The 13,469-nt window shown below is 40.7% G+C and overlaps 1 protein-coding gene across 8 annotated transcripts in view; it reads right to left on the bottom strand.

Moving 5' to 3' along the window:
• Positions 1 to 13,469, bottom strand: part of Nckap5 (NCK associated protein 5) — a 910,861-nt gene that overhangs the window by 61,500 nt on the left and 835,892 nt on the right. For all 8 annotated transcript variants that reach the window (XM_078017217.1, XM_078017216.1, XM_040294086.2 and 5 more), the window contains 2 exons: positions 5,722 to 6,033; positions 3,081 to 3,217 (listed from right to left, as the gene is read on the bottom strand). In XM_078017217.1, the coding sequence (XP_077873343.1) occupies positions 3,081 to 3,217; positions 5,722 to 6,033 (449 nt within the window). The remainder of the gene's footprint in view (positions 1 to 3,080; positions 3,218 to 5,721; positions 6,034 to 13,469) is intronic.

Raw genomic sequence — 13,469 nt, 5'->3', positions numbered from 1 at the left:
GAGATGAGTCACACGAATCAAACTGGGGCAGAACATCTGTTGAGGATATGAGACAGGTTCTCATGGTCTAGCCCACCCTCCACCCAAGAATGATTCAGGTTTGCTGGTTTTCCTGGTTCCCATGGAGCTGGTGCAATCTATTCAATTACCAGGCAGGAGAAGTGGGCCTGCAATAATGAAGCCATGCAACGCACTCTGCCACCGTCCTTGGTCTAGGCAGGTCCCTGTGGTCACTCACTCTGAATTTTGTACAATTCTCTGTAGGATCTTATTTTTCTCAAGTGCCTATTAGGAGCTGCTGTTTCAAGTCTAATAGCTTATTTAGTTAACCAATCTCATCACGGGTGTTTAAGTATCAGAAAGTATGAAAAACATGAACCCTGGGAACCAAAGAATAAATGTTTGCCTAATTTATAACTTTATTCCATACCCCCCAAAGGAAGGTAACCTTCAGGAAGGAAAGCAAGTGCTCACTCTATATAATTCTCTATTCCAACCCATAGATAGTTTAGATTTAAGGGACTCAATCTAATTTACTCATTCATTTACTCATTCACCCACTCAAGAGCACACAGCGTGGTCCCCCAGGATGTCACTGGTGTGGCAATGATACTGTGTTTGGCAGTTGCTGGAGTGGTTGATACTGTAGGAATAGTTTTTTTTTTTTTCTCTATGCACACAAGTGGAATGCTAGATCCAGAATTGCAATTGCTGTGGGTTGAGTCATGGTTATTAGGGACCCTCTTTTGTTTGTAGACTGCTTCATTAGAGCCTATCATTTCTCACCTATTCTGGAGACAGTTCAGATACAGATTCATGGAATGGGTCCCTAAAGTTTGTTTGAGAGGATATCACTTGGTTAGGAACTACAATAGTACATTTTGGGATGTAAGTTCTCTCAGCTGGGGTTATAAATTCAAGCATTCATTTATTTCTTATATTCCTTCATTCATTTACTCATTTAATCCTCTCATTCAGCAGGTTTTCATTACTTGCCTACCCTAGGCCAATCCATGTGCTAAGTTCAAGGGGTGCAGAGCTCACTACTGGACATATTGGTCATCTGACAGCATGATGTCCATGAATGATGACAAGCTATGGTTCTCAGGGGACCCTGTATCTGGAGTTCCGAAAAGACTCCAGGAATACTTTCTGGATAAGAGGAGACATTCCTTCATCCCTTCATTCAACAAACACTAACTGAACCAGGCACTGAGCTGGGTACTAGGTATATAAAGCCAAATCTTGATTCTAACTTTCCCTACCTGGCAGTCAGGAAAGCAGAGTTCTAAGTTCCCTCCAAACAAGAGTGGTGAGTCTTATAAGTCAAGGCAGGATTTGCCAGTGGGCAAAGCAAATGCAGGACAAGGGGAAGGGGACTCTGAGATGTGCACACTGTGTGAACAGTGCCTGGCCATGACATATAGAGGGCAGAGGCCCCCTCTGGTCCTGCACTCAGTAACTTTATTTTTACTCTCTTGGAATTACTCAAACCTCTTTGCCATTGCGATCAAATTGTTGGCTCTGGACTGGTCTCCCCCTCCAACTCTAAGTATCTTTTATGCTATTCTCAATTTTCCCGTCCCCAAAGCAAGCACAGAGTCCTTTGTGACCACAGTGATAGCAATGCTTTGCAAAGTGCGTTCTGTGTTCCGACAATAGCAGAAGAAGTAGAACCTGAGAAATGTGTGAGAAATGTCTGAGCCTCACTTCACACCTATCAAATCAGATGCTGGGCACAGGTGGGGGCAGCAGGACTTGCAGCCCTCCAGGTGATTCTGATCAGCTAGAGCTTGAGAACCACGGTTTCCGGAGCCCTTTCTTCTACCACCAAAAGGCAGGTAAACTTTAGGAGCCCCAGCAGTTTTGTGTTTAACCTCAGGCATACTTGAATACAACAGCTTTACTTTTGCCTCCTACAGCCCATTCCTATGGAATCAGACATTCGGATACCTAGACAAGAAATTCAGAGGGCCCAGTTCCAGTCTCTACTCCACACTGACTTTCCCTTGGACCCCAAGCCTGTCCAGCATGTCTCTGGAGTGGTGGTCTCCGATGTAAGTTGAGGCTTACAGTGAGTCACTTAAGTGAGTCTAGACAATCTCCTGCCCCTACTTGTCCATCTCTTATTCCCATACCAAGGTGCTCTAGACTAAAGGAACGCTCAGCTACCCTGGGAGTGGGAGATCTCAGATGTGGGCAAATCTTGGCTGTTCCTTATCATAGTTGGGCAGAAACTCCAGCAACAATAGAGCAGGATTCTCTTGATGCTGGAGTATTCTCTTCTTTGGGAGAGCCAAAGGCAGCAGAAGTGGGAAGGTCAAGGAAGGGCTGGAAAGCTCTGGTAATTGATCCATAAGTTCTTTCTCCACCCTTCTCACTGCCAGGCACTACTAAGGACCCTGCGGTGGGCCAGTCATAGCTGAGATACAGTGAACAGGCTGGACATGGTCAAAGTAACCATTTGGAAGGGTGAACAGGAGAGAATACCAAGCAACCCCTATGGGAAGAAGGAAGACTCCCAGGGCTGTGAGTGCTCCTGGGTCCAATCACACATTAGGAGGCCTGGATCTCCCACCTCTGGTGAATGAAGAAGACATGTCAAAAATGATGGGCACTGGAGAAACACAGGTCTCTCTGACCCTGCCAAGTTATTTGACCACTCCAAGATTTGTTTTTTTTTTTTTAATCCCCCAAAGGAACACAATTATATCTGCTTTCCCCCTTTTTTGGAAGAAAGGTGAAGGTCAAAGTAACTACCAAGATAATGAAAAAAGGAGAACATTCCAAATGATGCCCTGATAGCTCAGGAGAGTGAATGATTATTCCCCAATGTCAGACCAGGGGTGAGCATGCATATCTCAAGAATCTGGGTGCACATCAGATGCCACCTTGAATTCTTCAGAATAAAGGTGTACCAAGAACCCATGGTGTTCAGGGAAATGGCTGAGCCTTGGATCTTGGTTTATGCTCAATAAGCTAACTGCAAATTTGATCTAAAATTACATCTTTCACTAAAGTGCTTAAGGAGTTCAATTTTCACATGGTGGAAGACACCATTCCCTCAGCCACCCCCTTACCTGGGTCTCAGCGGCAGCATCCTCACCGCCCCAGCCTGGAAGTGGCTGGCCTGCCATGGTGTCTTCAGCATATTTGAATGATGAGCAAGTCTGAGGTGTTGGCCCTGCTTCGTTCTGCTTTTGGAAACTGCTTCTTCCTAAATGAGAGAAAGCATATTAAGTCACAAGCCTTTTACAAGTTTAGGGAGAGAAGACAGACATTCAGACATAATAAAAAGGTCTAGATACAGTGAAGTCTGGGTTTCCTGCCATTCTTCTACAAGTCTGTGCTACCCAGAATATCTGCCTAATTATGTGTACATAATCCATGGAGAATGCTCACCTTGGAGACCTTAAGAGAAGCTGTCCTTGGACTCATTTTTTCAACAGAACGTGGAGATTCTTCATATTAAAAAGGTTCAGCAGACAAAACATTTGGGAGACATTGAGCTTATCCCTTAAATAATCCTATTAATCAAATAACAGATTTTTTTTTTTTTTGGGAGAACTTTTCAGAGCCTTCACTGTACTAATGGGTATTGTCACAGCTTTCAAAGAAAGGATTCAAATTTGCAGCCTTGCCCAAATGTAATTGAGCAGGGAACTCTTATTTTCTTAAAATACCTTCTAAGGTCGTTTTGAACAATGTGGTCTAGGAAACTTTGCTCAGAGGCCCTTAAAGATCTATCAGGACAGTACTTCTCAAGTTTTAATGGGTTTAATGTGCACACCCATTAGTGGAGTTTTTGTTAAATTGCAGGTGCTGATTTGGTGAGGTGGAGGGTAGATTCTGAGCATCTACATTCCTGACGAGTTCCCTGGTGATGCCAATGATGCTGGTCCATGGACCACACTTTGAGTAGCAAGGGTGTAATTAGCAGAGAATGATTTTAAGAGGTTTCTCCATTACCCATCACAGCAGATTAACCTGCGGACTGTATTCCTTTGTCATGCCAGAAAGGAGAACCGCTTTTATTATCCTCCAGCCTCAACGATTATCAGCAGGACGTGCTGTGACAGCCTTTCCACAGCATTTTGCTTGTGAGGAGAAGCAAAGTAATTGTGTTTTCATCAGCACTGTGAGATTGGTACAGTTACTTCCATTTTCAATATGGGGAGAAGAGAAAAACCAATTCAAATGTATTGGTTAAACAGGAAGTGACTGCTCGGAAGCAGCTCTAATCCCATTTTCCTTTTGTCCCATCTAGCATGCCACTCCCTAATTTTTCACCTGAATAACAAACGGCCACTGAGAAAAGAGCCACTGGAAAGCCCAGCCCTGCCTGTGGATCACAGTTGTCACGCAATGGGCAGGAAACTTTAGGAAGGGCGACTCCAAAATATCCTGCTGTGTGTGTTGTGTTCACCTTGCCCTCTACCATATACTACTTTTTTACAACTCTTCGTGACAATTTAATTAAGATACAAACCTTAGAAACCTGGTGCAGTGAATATTAGCAGCGAGATCAGAACAATCTCCTTCCTATCCCTTTCTTATGAAGCAATTCAAGGCTTGCGGTTTCTATTCAATTTGTTATAATGACAGTGTTTAATCATGGCGTCTACTCAGCAGCCCGCTGCTGAATTGAGGTCACACATGTGACTATTCAGGCATAAAGCACATAATCTATAACTAAGATTTCGCCCCTGAGTCTCTGGAGGCGGTGTCATTAATTAACAATGCACTTATTTCAAAAATAATATGCATTACAGCCTTTAAACATCGTAGCCTTGGCTTGGAACGGGTAGAAGTCTGTGATGAAACATCCCTGGCAGTTGGTATTACTGCATGAAGGAAGAACTCAGCCATGGAATAGCTCAACACGTTCCTTCAAAGATGTTTAATTAAAAGTCTTCTAATTTCTCAGAAACCCATGGTATAATCCCAACCTGCAGCTCCTTTCTAATCACCTCATCGTAAATGAAAGGGTTCGATTCAGAGTTCTACTTCACATGCTTATGCATGTCATCAGAGCCACACAAGCCATGCACATTAAAAATTATTTAGTGTCACCCAGGCCGGCAATAAATATCTTTAATCTTGAGATAACAATGAAAAAACTTTGACCCTTAGCCTGGTCCTGCCTTTAATCATAAAAGCTTATTTCAATTGACTGCAACGAAGAGTAGTACTTCTCCATGGGAAGGCTCGCTGCTTTCCTCTGCAGTTAATGCACAATCTATTGCTGATGTATCAAACTAAGTCTTTTATAGTTCAACATATAAATATATGTGAACAGGCTAGGAATACATTGGAAGACATATGGTTTCTGGTTAGAGGGCAAACAACATTTCAGCTACATTTATGTCTCGGGTCTAAATTGGCCTATATTCACAGTTAAGTTTTACAGGATAAAAATCTCACCAGTATGTTGTATGGTGTTTTTCCTTAATCAATTTATGTATTCATAGACTGGTGCTTACATGGTTGTTTCCTTTTATGTGTGTGCACTCCTTAACATAATACCCATGTGTTGATAATATCTCATACACAGTTTTACTTTTTTGGTGGAGGACATGCAGGGGTTTTCACAAATCCCCCTTTCCATAGAGCACAGGTCATTGATTTTCCAGTCTCCAGGGAGGCAATTCTCCATTTTTGTCAGAAAATGCCTTTCTGTGGGTGGGAAATTTCTCACTGGCAAGGAAATTGGCATTATACCTGAGGAGGCTGGTTTGGGAAGGCGACTCTGAGGTCGCAGGCCCCTGGCCGTCATGATGGGGTCGGATATGGAATGAACGATGGCAGTCTTTGTGGAGCACTGGCTGTCCGCGGAGGAAGGCACTTCGCGTTCTAGGGTTTGGGCTCTGATGGAAGAAGCTGTGGAAGGAGCTGGCTGGAGAGACAGGAGGGGGTTGGTCTCCTCCGGAGAGTCTGGTGGGCATAGGTACCGTCCCATCGAGCGATTTCCTGACTCTGGGAGTGGGAAGGTTCCAATTCCACTGTCCAATGTTCTCATCTGGCAGTTTGATTCTGAGACAGAGAAAGAGAGGTTTAGAGAAAGCTCACAGGAAAGGATAAAAAGATGACTGGCATTTGGGTACCATCCAGGGGACACCTAAGAGAAAGACTTAGTAAGAAAAATGATTAACATTTGGAATCGGTACGGTAGATTTCCAGGGAGGTGCCCGAAACAGACCTTTAATTGAACATGAAATTATTCCTGTCACAAAATGAGGCAAGAAGGCCAGCTGGTATAGGCAGTGATTGTCACATGCACACTTGCCCTAGATGGTTCTCTAGAGGTATAGTAGAAAAGCAACAGCCATTAGAGGCCAACAATTAGTTTTGATTACCCTTATTTGAATTGGGGAATTATGTGACTTCAGTTAGGTAGAATTTATTAACTGAAATAAAATGAGAAGTGAGCACCTATAACAAACTGAAGTGGTGTCCTAACAAAGGTGATTGTGTATGTCTTGCATGAATTATCCACCATTCGGCAGCTGACACAATCTCTGGCCTTTTGGTTGGACTGTGAGAACAAGTGATTGACATGCCACAAGGGTAATTCCAAAGGGACCTTACCCATTATAACATCACCCACCCTGAGGGCTTTATTCCAACAAATGGCCACTTGAAGTCTCACAGAGAAGACAATACCTCCACTTTCTGTTTTTCATTCTCATTGAAGGCAGTGACAAAACTCAGTAGTACCATTGGGGTGTCTTGCCACCCCCAAGGATCCCACCATTCTCTACAGCAAATTAAGTTGATTCTACACATATGTGATGTATTCTGTTAAATATGTTTCATCTTTAAACATTTTCATATAAAATTTCTCAAAAAATTATCACATATTGAATTTCTGAAACAGTAATATGGTTTATCCAAGCCAATGAATCAGCTTCCAAAATCTCATTGTCATCCAGAATATTTTCGTGTATACACTAAAATCTTGGAGTGAAACTTCCTTAGTTTCATCTTATAAATCTAGCACTGAATAAGAGGTCTAACTCGGCACTGTAATAGGCCTGGTGGGGAATAAAATAGATTACTATATAATCTTTGTATTAAAAGCTCAATAGCTACAATTTCTTTGGTACTTTATGGAACAGTGGCTTGTGATGTTGACTCTGCCAATAACAGATAGTGTGAATTCTTGACTTAACCTCTTGGGATTTCAGGTTCCTTATGGGGTTGCTATGAGTATTAAAATATGTTCGCTAATAAATCCCTAGAATCTAGAATGATGCTTAGCTAACACACTGTAGAATAACCAGATGTGTGAAACAATAAACAACATATACAAAAGGCTTAGTACATTTATTACATCATAGTAGATATCTGTTAGATAAATAGCTTATCCTTAAGTATCTTTCATAAACAATCATACTCAAGGCTTAGCAATTAGTATTCAAACTTATGTGCCCATTTCTCTACCCTTTTTCTCAAAACCTCTTCACTGTGGGTAGCAGAATTTAGGGAATTTCCCCAAACCAAGGTAAAGACAAAGAAGGGGTACCTTTTCTGGGTTCTAGGAGGGTTTGGTGCTTGGTTTGGGAAGTACTAAGAAGATGAAGTCCCCATTGAAGGAGAGGCTTCCATCTCCACAGGGATATGTAGTAGGAAGACTCAGACACCATTTTCTCTAGTGAGGTGCCACTTAACCACTTCATATCCCATCAGCTTGCAGAGTGTAGTCTTGGGCTGCAGTATCTCTGACTCATACAGTTAGGATCTGAAAGACTGATTCTCAGCCCTGTTCATTTCACGGCTTCTATCTGGTCAGCTTTACTTTCAACCAGTTTTACAGATTATTCATTATGTTGTCTATTCATTCTCTCCTCAATTAAGAGGACTTCCCTGTTACAGACTGGCCTTTGTGAGAAACGATCATCTGTTTGCAGGAGAAGATATTGTCAAAATAGTCTTTTTTTTTTTTTTTTGAAGACTCCGTTCTTCAGACTTTGGTGCTTTTTCTTAATTTAAGTGTTGATATGCAACACTTCAGATTTAGCATGTCTATGTTTTGTATTTGGGAGAATTCTGAGAGTCTTTAATATTAAAATTCACACAAAAGTCAGTGGGTCTTTATGAAAACTGATCCAGTTTGGGGGGATCAGAAGTAAAGACTCATAGAAAACAAGAACTGAGATGTTGGAAAGTTTGTATTCCAGGCTGCTTGTCCTAATAATCACTCCCAATACCATCAGGACCACCACCCCTGAACCACAGTGCTCAGCAGGCTGGGACACTAGAGGCGCTTTTCCTTTCATGAAGATGGGCCATCCAAAGTATAGCTATTTATCACAACTATCAGGAGTTCACTTGTTTTATTTTTATTTTTTTGTATACTTATGTTCTCACTATAAATAAGAACTATTATTGCCATTTGCAAATGAAGAATCAGAGCTCAAAGAAGGAAAGTAACCCATTCAAGGTCAAAAATGGACCTGATTTGAATCTACCCTTGTTGATTACAAAGACCATGCTTTTAACCAACAAGCTAACCTGATTTTCCCCAAAGTATAGGTAGACCTCAAAGTAGGGGCTTCCCAGCTCATAGCCACTTAGGCAGCCATGTGACAAGAAGGCTGACAGCACTGTCCCATGCTTCTATGCAAGGCACCAGCTTCTGCTCTGGACCTGATTCTGGCCTGGAATTCCAGCTTGATTCCTGGGCCCTGTCCTGAGGTTGAGGTCCACTGCTATCATGCCCAGCATCTGCTCAGTCAACTGCCTCTCTGCAGGATGACTGTGCATCTTCATCTATCTTGCTCCTGAGAACCACGATTGCTTAGTAGCTCTTTCTTCCACGCTCTTGCGTTGGATTCTTAGACTTCCGTGCCTCTGTTGTTTTGAGAGTTTATTTTGTTTTCCAGCTTTATGTGGGCATCACTTCCAAGGGCAGTGTTTTCTTGGCTTTGCCTCTCTCTTCCCTGTTCTTTGTGTCTCGAATAACACTAACCCAGTCCCTTCAATGAAGATTCAAGAAACAAAGGTAGGCTCTTGGTTCCCTTTCTAGTGATCTGAGAAGAGGCCCCACTCCCAAAGCCTATATGTGCTTGCCTGGTCTCTAACACAAAACCATGGTGTAGTTGCATGAAATAGGGCAAGTGAAAGATCTGGGGTAGAAAAAAAAGTGGTGAAGGAAGTCTAAGTTCTGAAAACACCAACATTTTCTGGCATTATCTTAAATTTCCTTTCTTTTCCCTTTAACGTGCAATATTGTCATACCAGAATCTATAAGCCAGGACTTCTGGAATTTCTGAACATTATTAGTTTTCTAAAAATTGTATGCACTGACATTAAGTCCAGAAACCACCTGCTATTAAGGCCATTTTTTTTTAATTTCTAAAAATTCCAGATGCCAAATGTAGAGAATATGAAGGACTCATTTGTAAGTACCTCCGAAATGAGGTGTGGACCGTCAGGGGCTCAGACATATGCCAAGTTTCACCCTCAAGCAAATTTCTGCAGAATGCATACACCTCGGGAAATGGGAGTTTGTACTGAAAATGCTGACACCACCTTTATGTAGTTTCTGTAAAGCACTATTAGTTTCTTGCAGTTCATAAAAATATAGCAACCGAAAAAGTGTTGGATACTATACTTCTGAGGCCAGTTATTTTTCTCAGAGAATTATAAGAACTCACAAAATAATTAAATGGCTGTAGTAAGAACCAAGTTCATAGTGCCAAGCCTGCCTTGCATCTTCAATGAGTTGACTTGGTCTTGCTCTTGACAAGTATTGAGTTCACATTTGTGGCTCAGTGTGGCTGCCAACAGGGCCTTGCTAATGAGTTCCAGGGTTGGGTCATTTGATGTATCAGAGGGCTTCATTCTCCCAAGGTCATCAATTACATCTCTGACCTTCTCCAGCCCTCTCACCTATTCCACTTTTCCTATTTGCCTTCTATTGGTCTCTCACGGTAAATTCTCACACTTATCACCACCACCAACCTCCCAACATTTCATGCGATGATTTAGGGCACTGAATCCCATTGTTTTTAAAGTCTCGGCACACAGAAAATACATGGCTGCTGAGGAAAATATCAAGCCTCCACATCACCGGTCACTTGAGTGTTTCCCACCTTAACCAACCTTGGACCCACTCAGGGCATATCAGCAGCAGAATAAGGAATCTTTTACTTACAGAATGGATTTAGGTCTTCTTTTAATGATACCCTGAATACATTACCTTGCAAGTATATGGCATACAAGAAGAAAGACATCTTTGAGTCTCTTAGCAGCAATACGGTTTGTATAAAACCCTCCTTTTTGGGGAGAAGAACATTAAAACACCTCAAATTAGAAATATCATCTGGCATCATACTTAATGTGGCAAGTGACTATATCTGAAAGGGCAATGAGCACCTTAGGGGCAAGCAGTCAAATGAGATTCTGGTTTGGTGGTGGAGAAGAAATCTTGTAGAAAATTTTCCCCTGGGGATTTTAATAGTGTTGACCCACTAAGTCACTAGCTTTTAGTTCTGTGAATTTTCCAATTAATTAGGCATAAATTCATTTAAAAGGGTTCAAAATAACAATCTAGAACAGATTGCATAATTTATTATCATTAATAATATTATTAATATTAACATTATCACTAGTCATTCAACTATTTATTTTCTCAAAAGAATAGAATTCTAAAAATATATTTATTTCAAAGTTACCAAAGGTTCATCTGTTCCTCAATTTAGGGTGTTTAGCTGTTCCATAAATGAGACAATGGACATAATGGGTTAACCTAGGTGGCAAGGTAGAGAGATATAAGATCCTTGCTCATCTTGCTCAGTGTTACCCAATTACTTCCTGTACCCAGGTGCCTCTGTTACTGGCTGTAGTTTCATCATCTGAAAATTAGATCACACTATAGTCATCATATGGATGCTTGGAGGACCAGAAACAAAGCACAGAATTAACCCCACACAGCACTTATATGAGGAACATTATTAATCTTCAGGAAGTCGTAGTTCTCAAAATAAGTGTTATTGAACAGTATGTGCCCCTGGGGGCAGACTGGATTTTGTTCATCTCCTCCGTACTCTCACATAAGTCTGTTCCTGAAGCCATCATTACATTTATTCTGCAGTATGGTCATTATATACCCCAGGCTAATGGAGAGAGTCTGATTCATTTCCCATCACTAGGGTCAGCACAGTGCCTACTGCATAGTTATAGTTAGCCCTTACTGACGTGTAATCAGTGAAGAGGTGGATGGAAATCAGCTGATTTCTATAGGAGTCTCCATTATGGTCTATGAATGTAAATATTTTCTTGTGAAATCTAAATCTGTTTCTTTTTGTTCTGACTCTAGCAATCAAATAAAACAGCTGATTTCCTTCTTCTCTGTAGCTATTCTTCACATACAGTCAGAAATCATTAATTCAGATGGTCAGAGGGATAAGATCATTGAGAATGACTGAATATTTAAAAGACTGATTTCTTTACATCTTCAAGTCCTTAGAAGAAAAATGGGTGACCAAGACAAAGAACAGCCAGTGGAATGCTGTCTTAGCGTCCCTCATTCTTTGCTCACCTCACAGTGTCACTGAGCCTGAAGGTCCCAGGTTTACTGAAAGCCACCGAGGCACCATGACTATGCCTTTGTCCTCAGGTACTGTAGAAGCCAGGTGGAATGCTGGCTTCCTGTTTAATCCCAGCACCCACAGTAGCATTAAAACTAAGGTCTGACAGAGTCAAGTTCCTGGCAGCCATTTTTACTGAGTAGATTTCTCAATAACTTTCTGTATGTATTCACACAGAACACTGTTTCTTCCTTTTAAAACAAAATGTTTTCTTTACTGGGTTGACCAAGCTTCTTCTAAACATGTTTGATTCTATATTCCTGCACATGACAACATTACCTTTATAAATAGCTGTAAAGGAAAAAGCTGATTTCCACCATTATTTTCTGCTAATATAAATTTCCAAGTGAGAGGAATGTGAATTAGCAATGTTTTTGGGTGCTTGGGGATTGTCACTTATTCATTCCTCAGATTTTTCTTCTCTAGATTTAAGTGTATCAAGTTCTCACCTTGCAAAAATCTTGAATCATTTGAATTTGTAGACCAAATCTCTTGGTATTATTAATGTTTATTTCCAAAGAGATTGTCACAGAACAGCCTTAAGAAAACCTGATTTGAGTTCTAAATGACTCCAAGTATTGAAAAGAATGAAATGAGAAGGCTTTGGAGTTAGGGTGACTAAGTGTGCAGACCTGCTTGGTCACCTGCTGGTTCTGCAACATGGGGTTTTTGATTCATATCATAATTATTCATTTTTTGAAGAGGCCCAGCAGAGTACTCATTATAAGGCAGGTGCCTGGAAAATTTTCATAAGTGGTTGTCAGAGAGAAGTGAGGGCACCTTAGATATGTAATGCACAGAGTGTGGTGTCTAAGACAAACTGAAATATCTTCTGTGCAGTTTTATGCTGCAACACCTGGGTACATTTCACTAAGCAATCATATTGATTATTTTCTAAGCGATAATCTTTGGAACCATTTCCTCAAGGATGAGTTCATTAGAAGTGTTAAAGGACAATTAACAAATCTGAGAAAAGCATGTGGAGTTGATTGAAAGCCTTCTCATATGAAAACAAGGCAGTCCATTTTCTCAAGATGTCCACTTTGAAGCAGTCATTCTGACACGCATTTGAAAAAACAAATGATGTTTACTAGTGAAACCTTGTTTTCAGACTTAGGAAATGATTAGAGAAGACTTCTAAGTTAATAAAACATGATTTTTTTTTAAGTTAGGGACATTCAGAACATTTGCTCTAAAATCTTACTTAGGGTGTTCTGAAAATTTTGGGATGAGAAGTATTTCAAGTTTTGGAGTTTTCATTTTTGTTGTCTGGAATATTTGCACAGACTTTACAGGTTGAGTATTCCTAACTTAAAAATCCCAAAACTTAAATCCTCTATAGTCTGAAACTCTTGGAGCACCAATTCAGTCTTCAGAAAGTTGTAGAGCATTTTGGATTTTGGATTTTAAAATTAGGAATGTTTAACCCATACTTGTTTCTGTGCAATGATCTAGCCACTGAGAAATTCAAACGAATTACTTTAGTAATCTACTTTTTTCTTTATTCAACCCTCACAGGCTCTAGGAAAATATAAAACTTTGAAACTCAAACTGTTCTGTACTTTGAGAACTTCCATTGTATCTGTAAAAACTTCAGCTAAACATGCAAAGAAGACCCAACACAATTTACGAGCCAGAAAGAGCGACAGGTGGGTGTTTAATCCTTATACCATTTATTAACTGGAACACTTTTCTATCATGCAAGTGGTCATGTAAATAAGGCTTTGTAGGAGTTCTTTCCAGGTTCCTAAACATCTTTAAGCTACATGTGGTATTGGCAATGGAAACTTAAACCACAGATGGGAAAACAGATCTCTTTATTTGCACATCCTTCTCTTCATCTGCATGGCTGAAACAAGCTAAAAACAACCAAGG

Source organism: Ictidomys tridecemlineatus, chromosome 7 (genome assembly GCF_052094955.1).
Source record: "Ictidomys tridecemlineatus isolate mIctTri1 chromosome 7, mIctTri1.hap1, whole genome shotgun sequence".
Taxonomy (NCBI): Eukaryota; Metazoa; Chordata; class Mammalia; order Rodentia; family Sciuridae; genus Ictidomys; species Ictidomys tridecemlineatus.
The sequence above is the reverse complement of the archived record's forward strand: the minus strand, read 5'-3'. Positions and strand labels throughout refer to the sequence as shown.